Raw genomic sequence first — 14,479 nt, 5'->3', positions numbered from 1 at the left:
CCCCTGGCAGCAAGGTCTCTGCCACATCCACATGTCCTGGGGTGGTTTCAGAGGGGCTCATGCTTCCTAGGGCAGCTGAACCCATCCCCAGGAAGACAGGCCATGGGCAGCATGCACAGGTAGCCTGGTAGCACTCTCCTCCTTGTCCCTTTTTGATTGAAACATGGCTGTAGCTGGGGGTAGGGGCAGTGCCAGGCCCATCAATAATTCAGCAAGATGGGGAAAAGCTGCAGCTCCTCCAGCACCCCCTGCTGCTGGGGCCAGGCTAGTGTTCGCAAGCATGCCTCAGTCTGGCATGTGACTTCTCGCCCTGCAGGTGCCCTGGCAGGAGGGACTGGCTTACGCCACCCTGTGCAGGATCATCTTCTCAGCTTACAGAGCCTAGTGTGATTCAACAACCCTCCATCTCTGCCCCCAACATGCCCAACTGATCTGGTGGAGGGAACTGAAGATGAAGGCCTCTCAGGCACCATGGATGGGATGGGTGTGTGTGAAGGGGGCAGGGTCCCCAGGAGCTGCCCCAGGTCTGGCTGGACAGTTGCACGGGAAGTCCTGTTTGTGAACTCAACGTTTCCATGGCTTTTCCATTAAACTTTACCCCAAATCACACCTGGCTCTGTGGGTTTCCTTCCATTCTCCAAGGCCTCCCTGGGGTCTCTGGGAAGTGTGGGCCAGGGAAGGGGGCAAAGGACTAGCATTCGTCTCCTTCCTGCTCAATGCACCATTTTTTCTCCCTGTTCCTGTCTCTGTTGCCACTTACTTTAGGTCCGGAAGTGGTGGTGGTGGGGCGGGGGGACAAAATCAGGAACTTGTCATCTGAAGGTTCCAGCCAGGTTTCATGAGATACCCACCTTCACCTGACCACCCTTCCATCTTCTGAGTTTAAAAAGAGGCAATTACAACAAGGTGCCCCCCAGATGAGGCTTTGCCAGACTCTCCCCTTGACAGCAACCCACCAGCACATGGCAAGCCCTGATCCCCAGGGAGGAGGGTCCAACCCTGTGGCACCCCAAGAACTCGTTGCCTCTGGTAACAGGCAAGATGCTTAGGGAATGGGCTTAAATCAAGATGCTTGGAGAATGGGCTTAAATCAGGCCCCATCCAAATTCCAGGACAAAAGTTCTTCCCATTCCAATCCTCCACTGACTCCTTCTGCCCCCAAGTTGCACATGAAAGGGGGTGTTGGGATCCTGGGCACTCAGGCCATAGGACTCTGCTCAGCATTTGGAGAGGACCCTGACCCCAGCAACTCAGGGATGGACACCAACTGCAGCGTGATTTATTGGACAAGACGTGCACTTTTCAACAGGGCCTCAGTAACCACGGTTTCCTTCACTGATCAGTACAGGACCAGGGTAAAGGGGCTTAAAGATAAGAAAGACAAACTCTTCCCATGAACAGATGGGGAAAGAAAGGAGGAAGAAGAGGCATGTCCTCCCTTCCTCCTTCCCTAGTACTCTGGGCCTCCGTTCACCCCGTGCTGGAGTGGGGCTGACCAAGGGAAGCTGGGGGCAGTGTGTGTCACAGCCAGACATGAGCTGAGGCTGTGACTGTCCACTCAGGGTCAAAATGGCCAGGTGGACCATCAACTCTGTCCCCACTCAGGCCCCTAGATCTGGTCACTGTTCCAGGCTCCCCCGACCCGCCCCACCGTGGGTATGGTTAAAAAATACAAAAGCGGATCCAATGCAGGATGTCATATGCAAACATACACAGGGACCGAGCTTCTGCAGTCTCTCCTGGCCACAGCCTCCACCAACAGGTGTGGCAGAGGGCAAGTGCGCTGAGGTGCTTGGAGAAGGGTCTCTTCCCCGTCCAGCTAGGACGGGCGGCTGCTGTCACTAAGCTTGGGGAAGGTGGTTGATGAAGGAAGAGCAGAGACTGAAGGGTAGGACCAGAGCGGGGCTTCTCCCCTCCTCCAGCAGGGGAGGGGGCTGGCCAGTCAGAAGCGGGTTGCTGGTACCTACGGGAAGCCAGTCGGGAAGAGGCTGAGGGGCTGGCTCTCATTGGTGGGCAGCGGAGATCGGTAGCCATCAAAGTTTCTTGGTATGCTGCCGCTGGTGGAGCCTGAGCTGTTACTCAGAGTCTCGATGCTTCCCTCTCGCTGAAGTTCTGCAAGACACAGGAGAGGGCCAGGCCTGGTTAGAGTTGGGTCTGGGGAGTGGGGGCACCATCTGGGCCAGGCTGCCTGCCTTGAGGCACCATTCTGGGTTCACTTGTGTCCTTCCGCAGGGGGATCCCCGCCTGCTCCCTGGATGGGCAGGGGGCAGCTCAGGTCACAGGAAGGCTCAGCCAGGGGAGGGAAAGCCCCCTGGCTGGCAGACTCTGGTGTGAGAGCACCTTCTCCCTGCTGCGGGAAGCCCTTTAGGCCCGAAGCACGGCCACCCTGACGATGTGTGTGGACTACACAGCTCTTCATGAGCCCGTACCCACGCCTGCACACACTCATGCTCAGCCAGCATGCCCCCAACTCCACAGTGCCTTCTGTCCCGGCTCTACAGGGGAGGCAGGTGGGGAGAAGCTAGGACACGGGAGGGCTTGCAGCATCCCTGCCTGATCTGTCCCCACCTCTCTCCTGCCCTGCCTGTGCCTAGAGCTTCTGCCTGGCTTTGCCACTCACTCATTCACTCATGCTCACCCACACAGTCCATCTGCTGGCCAGGTCTTGGCTCATCTTTGGCACCTCCTGCCAAGTGTCCTGTTTCCCTGGGAGGGGATGCCTGGTTTGAGAGGGGCCTGCTCCAATGAAGAGAGGGTCCCTGTCTGCCTGAAGTGCCTCCTTTCTCCTTTCCTCTTAGGCCCCAAGTCTCCTGGAGGCCCCTCAGCATCAACCTGAAGGGCAGGCAGGGAGTCCCGCCCTCCTCCTCCTCTGCCTCCCTGGCCCTGCACATCCATGTTGCCACCTCAGATATGGCAGCTTGATCCATCTAATTCAGCTATGGGCCCCTCAATTGTCCTACCATCTCTTGACCCAAGTCAGGTCCTGGGGTAGGTGGGTTGGGAATGGAATTCCCTGCTTGCTGAGTGCAAGGAAGAACCAATTACTTCTTGGCTTTTTGAAGGTGGTCAGTTCCGATTCCCTTTCAGTCTCCCCCGGGGGCTCTGACATATGGGCACACACACACCGGGAAGTCTCTGGAGTCCGCCCCAAGCCAAGATATGTAGACCTGCAACCTTTCCTTCTCCAAGGGATGCCTGCCTGTGACTGAAGGAGTCTGGCCTGTCCACCCAGGAGTGCAGGACCTCAAAGCAGTCACTTGAAACAGCAAGATGTGCAAAAACGTTGCACTCGTCTGGTCTGGCTTGAGACCTTGGTCTTCATCCTGCAACCGCTCCCAGGCCCCCTGCCACCACACGCGCAGTACAGCTGGCTCTGGTTAGGGAATGAAGGGGTCATGGCCTTCACTCCTGAGCTGGCTAACACCAGCCAGCCAGCAACGAGCCACTGACCCCGACTCCCTGCAGGCCTGCAGCAGCCACAGAGTGGAGTGGGGAGGAGGCGGGCACCTGGGCCTGGGGAGGGGAGGGGCCCTTGGGATCCATCAGCTGAGTCTGTCGCCCGGGTCTCGGTGGGACAGTTCACTGGGACACCAGGGCTTCTTGGCAAATTGGGGAAAGTAGGGGGATGGGACTGTGGACAGGGACCGAGGGCCTGACTATGGTCCCTGACCTCCAGGGGACATTGGCTGCCTGGGAAAGTCAAGAGCTATCTGGATACGGATAGAAAACAAGGCAGATAGGATCTTTTTCTCCTGCTCCTCCTTCAGTATCACCCTAATCTGGGGGGACAGGCCATCGTGCCATGAGATGGAGAGGGTGGTAAAGCCAAGAGTAGACCCTGGGGATTCTACATGGAAGCTCCAGACTCCAAGAGACCCCTCTGTTGCCTTATTTCCCCAAAAGCAAGCCGAGGAGTTGTGGGCGATCTGTCCCACCGCCCTCATGCGCGGCCGGCCCGGCACTAGGGGGCGCTGACAGCAGGGCCAGGCGGGCGGGAGAAGAGCACCGGCAGGCGCAAGAAAAGCAGGGGCTTCCTTAGGATCGGGCCGCCAGGCCTAAGGAAGAAAGCCCCTGAGGAAGGAGCAGGCAGGGCCACCAGGATGGGGAAGGCTGGCCCCTTTTTATAGCTCAGGGGCAGCTTTAACGGCCTTGATGCAAAATGCCTCCACATCCACACTGCCAAGGAAGCCAGGAAACGGGAGCCCGGGCCCAGGCATGGCACCCCCACCGTCCCTTGGCATAGGCCCCCAGCAAATACCCCAGCAGCCTCGGTGGTCCCACCAATGAGTCTTCGTGGATGCACCCCAGCCCATCACACCACAGTGCAGGGAAAGCCACCCAGGGGCTTACAAGATGAATGTCCTGTTCTTGGGGGCCAGGGACAACCTGAGCGCCTTGCTCGCATTTTCCCTTTGCCAGTTAGACCCGGGTAAGAAGGATGGGGGCAGCGTTCTCCCTCGCCCCCGCATCCCAGGGTAAGGTAACCAAGGCTCTGCTGAACTTCTCCCTCCTCTGCCTCTGCCCTGGCTAAGCCTGCCCTGTGCGCCTCAGTCTCCTGACTCCAGGTCACCCACCCTGTGCCAAAGCCAGAGTGGGCTATGTACAGTACAGCCCTCATCTTGCTTTTCCTCTGCGTAAAAGCCTTCAGCCACTCCTAACAGTTCCCAGGGCAAGGTCTGAACTCCCCAGCACTGTGAAATGGCCCTCCATGACCTGCCGCCAACCCCTCACTAGTGATACCCGTTATTATGTCTGAGACACAAAAGTGATGAAGCTGTGTGGTGTTTGGACCCATCCAGGTGGTTCTAGGCCTCTGGGCCTGTGTTCGTGTAACTTGCTCTAAAAAGCCCTTCACCGGCTCCCTGGGCCCCAGAACACCTACTCATCTTCCAAAGCTTAGCACGAGTGTCCACTCCTCTGTGAGCCCGTCCTGTCCCCCGAGCAGAGCCTGCCAGACCCTACCCTGCGCTGTGCTGACTCCTAGCCCAGGCCCCCTCATCGTCCCATGTGTCTCATCTAGGGGAGACCCCCTCAGGGGGGTTCTGTGCCTTATCTCTGTATCCCTAGTGGCCTGGAAAATCATGGGTGCCCTAAACATTTCTAGCATGAATGAATGAATGAATGAATGATGTGGTAAGGGGAGGTGGGGGCCCATTCTTCAACACAGACTAACTGAAAGAAACGGGGGCCTGCTGGCCCCGGGGCAGCTTTGTGGGCGCTTTTCTCCACGCCTCCTCTCAGACCCCTTCTGTTCCTCCCCCTGCAGGCAGGGGTGTGTGTGGGAAGTGGAGGGGAGGAGGGCTGCTCAGATTCCCCCCTCCAAGTCATCCCGGCCGCCCAGCCCTACGAGCAAGCGGCAAATGGAAATGTGTGGCCTTACCTTCCTCCATCCCGAACGCATGCTTTGTTACTGTTGGGTTGCTCACGGACGCTGGGCTGTTGGCATTGTTTTTTTTTTCCTTTTTTTTTCCCTTTTGAAAAGAAAAGCATTGAGGAATCTTTTTGGAAAAGATATGGACAACGATTGAGAAGTACACTGATCTCTGCAAGCAGGTGGAGAGGTGTCAGGAGGCGCAGGGGCACACCGTGAGGAGGGGGAGTTTGCAGTCAAGGAGGACAGTGACATGCATGTGTAGGGGCTGGGGACCAATCTGTCTTGGGGGTCCCAGAGATGGATCTGCTGTGACAGAGGGGGCCAAGACCCCGTTCAGAGTGGGGGAGGGGGAGAGGAGTCACAGGTTCAACATGAAGAACAGTTTTAGGAAGTGGGAGGGGTGGGGACCTACGGCCCATGCAGTGCCAGATGGGACCCCATGCAGGTGGGTTGCTGGAGGAGGACAGGGAAACAGACTGCAGTTTTCAGGGATGCCCTTGGACCTTCTGACTCAGTGGCCCAACTCCTGGCTGCTGCCCTCCTCCCCCACTCCCAAGACCTCCAGGTCTGAGCAGCTGTCCTGCGGTTGAGGTGGACCTGTTGGGGAAGTCCATCAGGAACCTGCCAGGGCCCGAAAGAGAGTGCTGGGGGCTCTGTGGCAGGAAATGAGGGAAGTGTCCCCAGCCACCTCCCCCCTTAGAGGTGTGGAGATTCTGGTCAGTGGGAAAAGCTTTAAAAGAGCTTGTTCTCCAGGCCCCAAAGTAGGGCAGGAGAGGAGGAGTGGCTTCCAGGCAAGTGGCTAGACCCAGTCACCTCATTGTGACCTTGCACTCTCCAGGGATGTGGTCCCCTGGGTGGTGGGAGCTATATACCCACATTGCAGAGAGCAAAACCAAGGAAGAGGAAGCAACCACTAGCTCTGGTTCTTCACCTCCCACCCCCATCCCCCAAGAAAGAACGGGTGCTGGTGCGGGCCACAGGGTGCCGGCAGCTCCGGCATCACTAAGACCGGCCCCCATGCCCATGCTGGAGAGCCATTCCCTGTTGGCTCATATTGGAAATGGGCCTGTTACCCGCAGCTGCCCCTCTATGCCTTGGGCCAGGATGGACAGCCCCCAGGGGTAGGGGGATGATGAATGAGTAGCAACTGAAGGAAAGGTGCCTCCGCTCTCATGAAACAAGTGAAGGATGAGACAGCTGGATCCTTGGCACTACTGTTCTCAGGGTGAAAAAAAAGCAAGCTGGATCCTCATGCTGCCCCACTCCAAATGGAGCCCATCCAAACTCAGAGGTGTCAGAGGGGGCAGAAAGAGGGGACTGGCCTTTTTAGAGAGAAGCAACCCTGGTCACTTGGGAGCGTGTGCCCAGGGAGATGGGGTGGGGTGGGGTCACTCTGTCTGTGAGGAGGCAAGGGCATGGCTGCCCACACCTTGTCCTACTCCTGAGCTGGGCTGTGCAGCATGGGCCCATGCACCTCCACCCACAGGGCAGTGTTGTGGCCCCTTTGCCAGGCTGTGAGTTGACGGGCAGCAGACTCCCCGGGAGGGGTGAAATGCGGAGGGCACAGGGCCTGTGTGAGACGCAGGGAAAGCTGGAGAGGCCAAACCAGGGGCCCCAGCGGTAGGTCGGAGGTGAAGTCGGGCCAGGTGCAGTGGCTCACACCTGTAATCCCACACTTTGGGAAGCCAAGGCAAGGGGATCACTTGAAGCCAAGAGTTCAAGACCATCTTGGGCAATACAGCAAAACTGTGTCCAAAAATTAAAAGATTAGCCAGGTGTGGTAGCACGTGCCTGTAGTCCCAGCTACTCAGGAGGCTGAGGCAGGAAGATCCCTTGAGCCCAGGTGTTCCAGGCTGCAGTGGGCTATGATTGTGCCACTACACTCCAGCCTGGCATCTCAAAAAAAAAAAAAATCAAAAAACAAAAACAAAAAAAACAGTAAGGAAATCCTGCTTTGGGCTTGGTGTTCTCTGGGTCTCTTCCAACCTGGACGTCCGGCCAATCAAAGGCCCTGCGAAAAGCTCCTCTGGCTTCGGAAGTGGGGGCATTGAGCCCTAGTCTCAGGGACCTGAGAGGGGCCAGGGAGGACAGTGCTCTGTTTGTGTTTAGGAAGAGGCTGCCTGGGGCCCCTGGTTCACCCTTTGGGCAGCTCTGGCACTTCTGTCACCACAAAAGGAGCAGCGTCCACGGCTCTGTACATGAGCACTGATGCTGCCCACTGAAGGGACTGGCAGAGCACTGTGACTGGGCCCTGGCTGCATTTCTCCACCCACGCTGACTGGTGGGAGTAGGATGAGACCTTAGGGTCCAGTCTGACCCTGCACCCACAGCTCTGCCTGCTTCCAGCAGTGAGCAGGAGGATGAGGATGTTTCCCCTGGCCAGTCCATCCCCCAGCCTCAGAGAACCCGAGAAGGCAGAGGGGCAGTGTCTGCCCATGTTGGTGGAGGCGTTTAGGGAAGTGGTTAAGAGCACACCCCCTGGCCACCTGCTACCTGGGAGACTTTGGGAAAGTTACTCGAATCTTTGTGCCTCAGGTTCCCGAACATGAGGTTAACAATGTCTGTGTCATGGCCTGGTTCTAAGAATGAAATTAAATAATGCATGTAGAGTGCATCACAAAGTGCTTAACGCTTCCAGTCAGCAAATGTGAGTTACTATTATTGCTGCAATCGGATTAGTCATTGTGATGATCCACAGGACTACAGGGTCCCTCTCCAGCCTCCCTCCCCAGCAGGTGTCTCTGCCATCCAGGCCCTCACCAGCTTGGCTTCCACCGGAGCTTGGGAAGGATTCTTTCTTTTTAATCAAGAAATGGCCCAGGGAGGAAGATGGCAGATGTGTGTTTACAGCTTTTCATTTCCCTCCTCGCCTCTTTGCAAATACCCTCTTCCAAAATGGAAAATAAATTTCCAACCCTGTTGACATGCATCGATTTTTCCCTCCTGCATCCACCTCTCAGCTCTCCCACATCAGCAGGGACTGTGGTTAAGACCCTTGCTGGGGCTGGGTTCCGGGGTGGCCCAGGGGAGCGGATGGCTTCGTGGCACACAGCAGCCAGCCGAGCTGCCCGCGCTTGCCCAGTGCCTGGCTTTGAGAAGGTTTGCAACCAACAGCTTCAGTACCTTCTGCCTGGGGGTTCCTGAATGGGGAGTGAGGTACGTAGTGGGGGAGGTCCCCTCATTAGGAGGTCAGGCATTTTCTGCATTTTCCCTTGATGGGACATGTGAAGAGGAGACCAGCGGGTCACGTGACTGCTCTAAGTTCAGCAAATGAACCATATGGGGTCTGCCCCAAGCGATCAACTTGGTCAGCAAGGGGCCTGCACCCAGGGCCCTTATGTCCTGCAAACAGGACCAGCTATGCAAAATGGGGCTTGGAGAGAGACAGAGACTAAGTGGAGGGAAGACTTGAGCAAATTGTGTGGGGTTGAGCAGGGCTGGCAGCCTCCTGGTGCTGGCGCTGGCACCTGGAGAGGTGGTGGCCCAGGCAGACATGGCTCCGGGCTGCTTGCCTTACACCAGTCCTGTGCCTGAAAACAACTGCTGTCTCTTCCAGAGCGTGGCTGAGGAGGCGGGGGCCTGTTCCGTGAGACAGAGATGGAGTTGGCTGAGATTGGCTCTAAGCCCCTGACAGCCTTGTCAGAGACCACACTCTGGGATGGAGCCAGCCTCAGCCCCCAGGGCACTTTTTAGGAGGTGAAAAGTGCAGCAGTTAAAGGCAGCCCTGCTTCCCACCACACTGAGCATACCCACCTCCCAGGCTGCCTGGCTCCCCTGTGCTTTCCCTCTTCCCCAGGCTTCACCCTGCAGTGTGGGGCTCCCCTCCCCACCAGGTTCCTCCCTCAGGCTTCAGAGCTCGCTGCCAGGCCCACAGACCAGGGGTCCTCTTTGCCTACCAGCAGTGAGCGCTTGGGAGGACGGGGGTGCTGGGGCTAGCAGGGACTGAGAAAGGAGTCCCCTTTCTCCTCTGGCAGAGTACATGCGGTCACCACATGCTATACGAGGGGAGAGAAAATGCTGTGCTGACCCAGCTCCTCTGTTGCTGGTTTGGATGTATCTGAGGACTGGCTGGAGCCATGCTCAGGATCGGCCAGATGTGGGAGAAGCCCTGCCCTACCACTCCCTGTGGATGGCCCAGGGAGGAGGAGGAGGGCTAGGAGGCCGAGACCTCACTCTGGCCTCAGTTCTGTCACAGATGTGCCAAATGACCTGGGCAAGTCACTTCACTTCTCATCTGCGTCAGCATCTGTGGCACAGGAGGGGAGGGTCTGCTCTAGTGACCTCACTGGGCGTGTACGGCTCTAATGAGAAAAGCAAGTGGGGGGCTTTAAGAAGCAGAACCCTCACTGGACACACACGTGAAACTGGGTAAAAAAATACGCTTTGCTGCCTCTGCTGTCTTTAGCAGCGGGGGGCCCCCCAGGAGAGGGGCTGAAATGTCTCTCCTAGCTCCAGCTACTCCATGCCAACCTGGGGGCAGAGCCTTGGCTGATGCCATTTAGGGTGGACTCAGTGCTGAGGGGCATGGCAGGTGGGCTTGGGGGATGGAGAATGCCCGGCCAGGTGCTGCCACGCCACCACTCTGTGTGGATGCCAATGAGGGGCCTGGAGGAGTCTCAGGCACTGGCACACAGGCCCGCTCTGCCCGGCTATGAAGAGGGGACAGGGCTTGGAGACTCGTCCTTGGCACTAGGTGCTGGCAGCTGGCCTTGACCTGCCTGTGTCCTGAAGTCCAGCCCTGAAGCCTGGAAGACCCACCCTAGTTCCCAGGAAGGGGTCTCCCCGAGCTACCCTCCAGCGTGACGAGATAGCACTGAGCCCCGCAGACCACAGGAGAGTGGCTGTCCTTTGAGAGCTGCTGGCCGGCGGGCCAGAGCCACATCTGCTTCTCATTCAAATGTCCAAATGTAATTAAATTCCCTACGACGCAGCGGAAGAGTTTGGTAAGATGTGGCTTTCCCCTTTTCCATCAAGGTTAAGAAATCACAGTCTCTCATTCCACAGGCAGACGCGCGTTCCTCCCTGCCACTGGTCCGTCCTATTCTGCAAAGGCAAAGGCCTGTGCTCTTATCTGTTTTCTAGAGCTTATGGGGCTGGGGCCAGCATGGGATACACGGATCTCCCCCACCCCCGTGTTCCATTTACCCACCTGAGAGGATTAACAGCTGAGGCCGAAGCTGCGGGCTTGCAGCCGAGCAAGACAGTGTGCTGGGGGTTCAACAGGGGTGGGGGTGGTGAGTTAGTGCCCCTACTCCTTCTGAAAGTGTCTCCCTGACCCTGAGGAGACAGCACTGTGCCCAGGCTCACCTCAGTGACACACCAGTGTCCTTCCACTGCTGGGATGTGAGGGTGTCATAATACCCTGCTGAGGAGACCCCGGCTTGCTTTGTAGCTCCTCACAGTAGGAAGTGCTTGAGGGTTACGATTCCGGAGTCTTTGGGACAAGGACCTCCCTGTACCTGGCCTGGCCCGGCCCTACAGCCCAGGACACGGTGAGGCCCTTCCCCACCTCTTACTTCTCACCTTGGGGCCCTGGGACTGCGGCAAGGAGGCGCCCCTCTCCCCGCCCCCTCCCTGTACACGAAGGAGGGGAGGTATGAGAGATGGTGGAGGAATCCGTCTAATAGACAAGGCCCAGAGTGGTGCCTGGCCCTCTCCAAGAATCTCCAGGACCTCCATGTCTCTCAGGACTGTTTGCCACTTCTGGCCTGGAAGGGCTCTGGACAGCTGAAGGGACAGCAGGGTCCAAGGTGCAGTCCTCTGTGAGAGGGGGTGCCCTGTTTCAGGCTTCAGTGCCTCTGCCCCTCGGCCTCCTGCCCAGGACTTCCCCATATCCAAATCCAGGCAGAATGGTCCCTGGAGGGCTGCTTTTCCCGGCTTCCCTTCCCACTGGAGGATCTTCTGTTCATGGTTTCTTTCAGTTCATGGCATTTATGACTTTCATGGTAATGGTTCCATTCACCTTCCCCTATGCCAATTTTTCTAATCATTGTGGTACAGGCTTTATGAGAGTTTCTTTCTTTCTTTCCTTCTTTTTTTTTTTTTTTTTTTTTTTTTTTTTTGGAGGCAGGGTCTTGCTCTCTCACCCAGGCTGGAGTGCAGTGGTGCAATCTCAGCTCACTGCAACCTCCGCCTTCTGGGTTCAAACAATTCTCCTGGCCAGGCGCGGTGGCTCACGCCTGTAATCTCAACACTTTGGGAGGCCAAGGTGGGTGGATCACCTGAGGTCAGGAGTTCGAGACCAGCCTGACCAACATGATGAAACCCCATCTCTACTAAAAATGCAAAAAATTAGCTGGGTGTGGTGGCGGGTGACTGTAATCCCAGCTACTGGGGAGGCTGAGGCAGAAGAATCCCTTGAACCTGGGAGGCAGACATTGCAGTGAGCTGAGGTCGTGCCATTGCACTCCAGCCTGGGCAACAAGAGTGAAACTCTGTCTCAAAAAAAGAAAAAAAAAAGCCAAAAAACAAAAACTGATTCTCCTTCCTCAGCCTCCCAAGTAGCTGGGATTACAGGCACGCGCCACCATGTCTGGCTAATTTTTGTATTTTTAGTAGAGATGGGGTTTCACCATGTTGGTCAGGCTGGTCTCAAACTCCTGACCTCAGGTGATCCACCCTCCTTAGCCTCTCAAAGTCCTGGGATTATAAGCGTGAGCCACCGCACCCGGCCCCAGGCTTTATGAGAGTTTCTTAATAAGTGGGGGTATTTTTCATTTTGAAACAAGCTGTCCTGAAAGTTAATGACTTATTGCAGCTGTGGCTGCTACCCAGAGACCAATGAAGGTTGGGGAGAGGATGACCAGTTGGGGATAGGAGAGAATTTTCTAGGTTAATAATGCTGTGCTGAGGTTGAGGTCCCTTTAAGACTCCTGGCCAGCTCCCGTGTTAGAGTCCCACATGCTGCTCACAGCAACCCTACCAGAGAACCAGAACCACGTACAGGCACACATGGCATCTGCGTGCTGAAGAATGCTGGCCCTGGGGACAGGCACACACACGCAAGTTGGTGTGAACCAACCAATCCCAATGTCACTGACCTGGCTCTAAACAGGAAGAGCTTTTTAGGTTTCCAAATGGTAAACCTGAGTTTAGTAATAGATTTAACTTCTCGGTGGCATTTAGCGTCTGGTAGCCTTGACATCAGTGAACAAGGTTTGAAGTTAAATAACCCAGTTCTTGGTCTAGTGTTCTAGGCCAAGCCTAGCCAAAGGAATGGTGTTGGGGCACGGCCTCTGTTGCCCTCTTTGGGGTCCCAGCCTGTGTCTCGAGCCCACACGCCGTGGCTGGGAAAAGATCACAGTCTCAGCTAATTGTGGTGGTGCCGCCGCCCGTCCAGATGGAAACGGCCTGGCTGATGCCGGTCTGCCTTTGTGCGGTGCTCACAGACTGGCTGCTGGTGCCGGGGCTCTATTCATTATTCAATTCAGCTGGCTCAGGCGAGCCTTTCCATTTGCTCCTCCAGGAGGAATAACAAATCTAGAAATGCAATTCCACTTTGGTGTATTAAGATATCGATTTGCCTGTCGGGTGGAAGTGCATTTGTTCTGTCAGTCCTCCCGTGGGTAGGAAGGGGTTAACCAAATGTTTATCACAAGGCTGGCTTCAGAGTTGAAAGTAATGTGATCAGTAATGAATTTTGTGTTACATTAGGTTGTATAAATGGACAGACAAGCGCAGACAACAAGTGGCCAGGAGTCGGGGCTAATCTAATGATGTAAAAATAGAGACAGCACCAATTATACTAGGGGCCAGCTCCAGGCTCCTGCAGGGACTGCAAATGAATAGGTACAAATCAAATTACTCACTAATAGACGCACTACAAGAGGGGCAGTCAATGGTAAATGCATTAGAGCCTAGTGACCTCCCTGCTCTGCACAGCAGAGTCCGAAAATTTGACTTCCATCTTCAAAGTGGGGGGCAGGGAGTGGCGTTCTCAAAGAAACTCTTGTTGGGTGAAGGATGACAACCACTCCCCATCCCAAACCAGTCCCCTTCCAGAAGAGACCTCCCATCTGAGCTGACCCCTGCCCTCCCTAGAGTGCTCCTGGGCCTGGGCATGAGGGGGTAGGAGGGCACCCTCTTGAGGGACAAAAGAAGCAACGGGACAACCCCTTCCACATAGGCAAAGATAGGACGTTACATACCAAAACACTTCACAGCCACGTGTCTCTCAGGGGGGAAGGTTTTTACTGCTACGTCAAGGGCTGTGTCTGTATTGAAAATAAAATATTCCTTTAAAGAGGATCACAAACTGGACCTTTAAGAGAGCAGGAAGAGCTGAGATCAAAGTGAGTCGATACCCAAATCTGGTTTGACCACTGAGAGCTTTGCGGGGGTGTTCATGGTCTGTTCCCAGGCACAGCACATCTAGGGTTTTACAGATTTCTCACTAGCCTAAACTGGTATCATCCTTCCCTCTCTCCCTCCTCCCCAGTCCAGCTGCCTGAGTTCCTACACTCCTGCCTGCTGCACAGGGCTGGGGTAGGGAATGATGTAGAGAGAAAGCCGGCATCCTGGGTAACCCCTCAGATTTTCTTCCTCCTCTCAGCTTCCATGGATTTAGAAACCAGGTCTGAAGTTCAAAGCTGCATGGCAGTGTATGGTTGGGCTGCTTAGAGAAAGGTCACAAAGACCAGCTCAAGGGCACTAACCACAGGATCCTACTCAGCTCTCAGTGGTCGGGGATGGATAACGCATGAAACCAAGAAACTCCAGGCCTTATAAGGACCCAGCCCAGGCTCATACTCCACCAACCCACCCCTCGGGTCAGCACCAAACAGTCACACACAACAGCATGGAGATGGCACGCTGGCCCTGGCCAACTGGAGCTGGGAGATGATGGGAACATTCCAGGAAAACGAACGCAGCGGGCACGGAATGGAAAAGTCATCCTGAACAAGTGACACGACTGGATGGCGCTTCTCCCAAAACTCAGTGAAGGGCGCAGAGGGGTGGAACTGCAAGCTAGCGGGCTACACCCCATAAAACATATGTGGGTAACAGGGGAGGGCTGCGAAGCCTGGTGCTGGGGGATTTTGCCAGCAAATTAAAAAATGTCTTATGCAGTGGGCCGGCAGGTCCCTGGGGGCAGGGGTGACGTGG

At 56.0% G+C, this 14,479-nt stretch overlaps 1 protein-coding gene across 10 annotated transcripts in view; it reads right to left on the bottom strand.

The window, feature by feature from the left end:
* Window positions 1-1,257: 1,257 nt before the first annotated feature.
* Window positions 1,258-14,479, bottom strand: part of BCAS3 (BCAS3 microtubule associated cell migration factor) — a 718,021-nt gene continuing 704,799 nt past the window's right edge. For 5 of the 10 annotated variants that reach the window (XM_063799111.1, XM_063799114.1, XM_063799113.1 and 2 more), the window contains 2 exons: window positions 13,522-13,587; window positions 1,258-2,112 (listed from right to left, as the gene is read on the bottom strand). In XM_063799111.1, the coding sequence (XP_063655181.1) occupies window positions 1,964-2,112; window positions 13,522-13,587 (215 nt within the window). In that variant the 3' untranslated portion in view covers window positions 1,258-1,963. Of the gene's footprint in view, window positions 2,113-5,380; window positions 5,472-13,521; window positions 13,588-14,479 lie in introns of all 10 variants that reach the window. The other 5 variants (XM_063799112.1, XM_063799115.1, XM_024350535.2 and 2 more) reach the window with 3 other exon arrangements.

The sequence above is a fragment of the Pan troglodytes genome, chromosome 19 (genome assembly GCF_028858775.2).
Source record: "Pan troglodytes isolate AG18354 chromosome 19, NHGRI_mPanTro3-v2.0_pri, whole genome shotgun sequence".
NCBI lineage: Eukaryota > Metazoa > Chordata > Mammalia > Primates > Hominidae > Pan > Pan troglodytes.
Note: the sequence above shows the minus strand (reverse complement) of the source record. Positions and strands in the feature narration are given on the sequence as shown.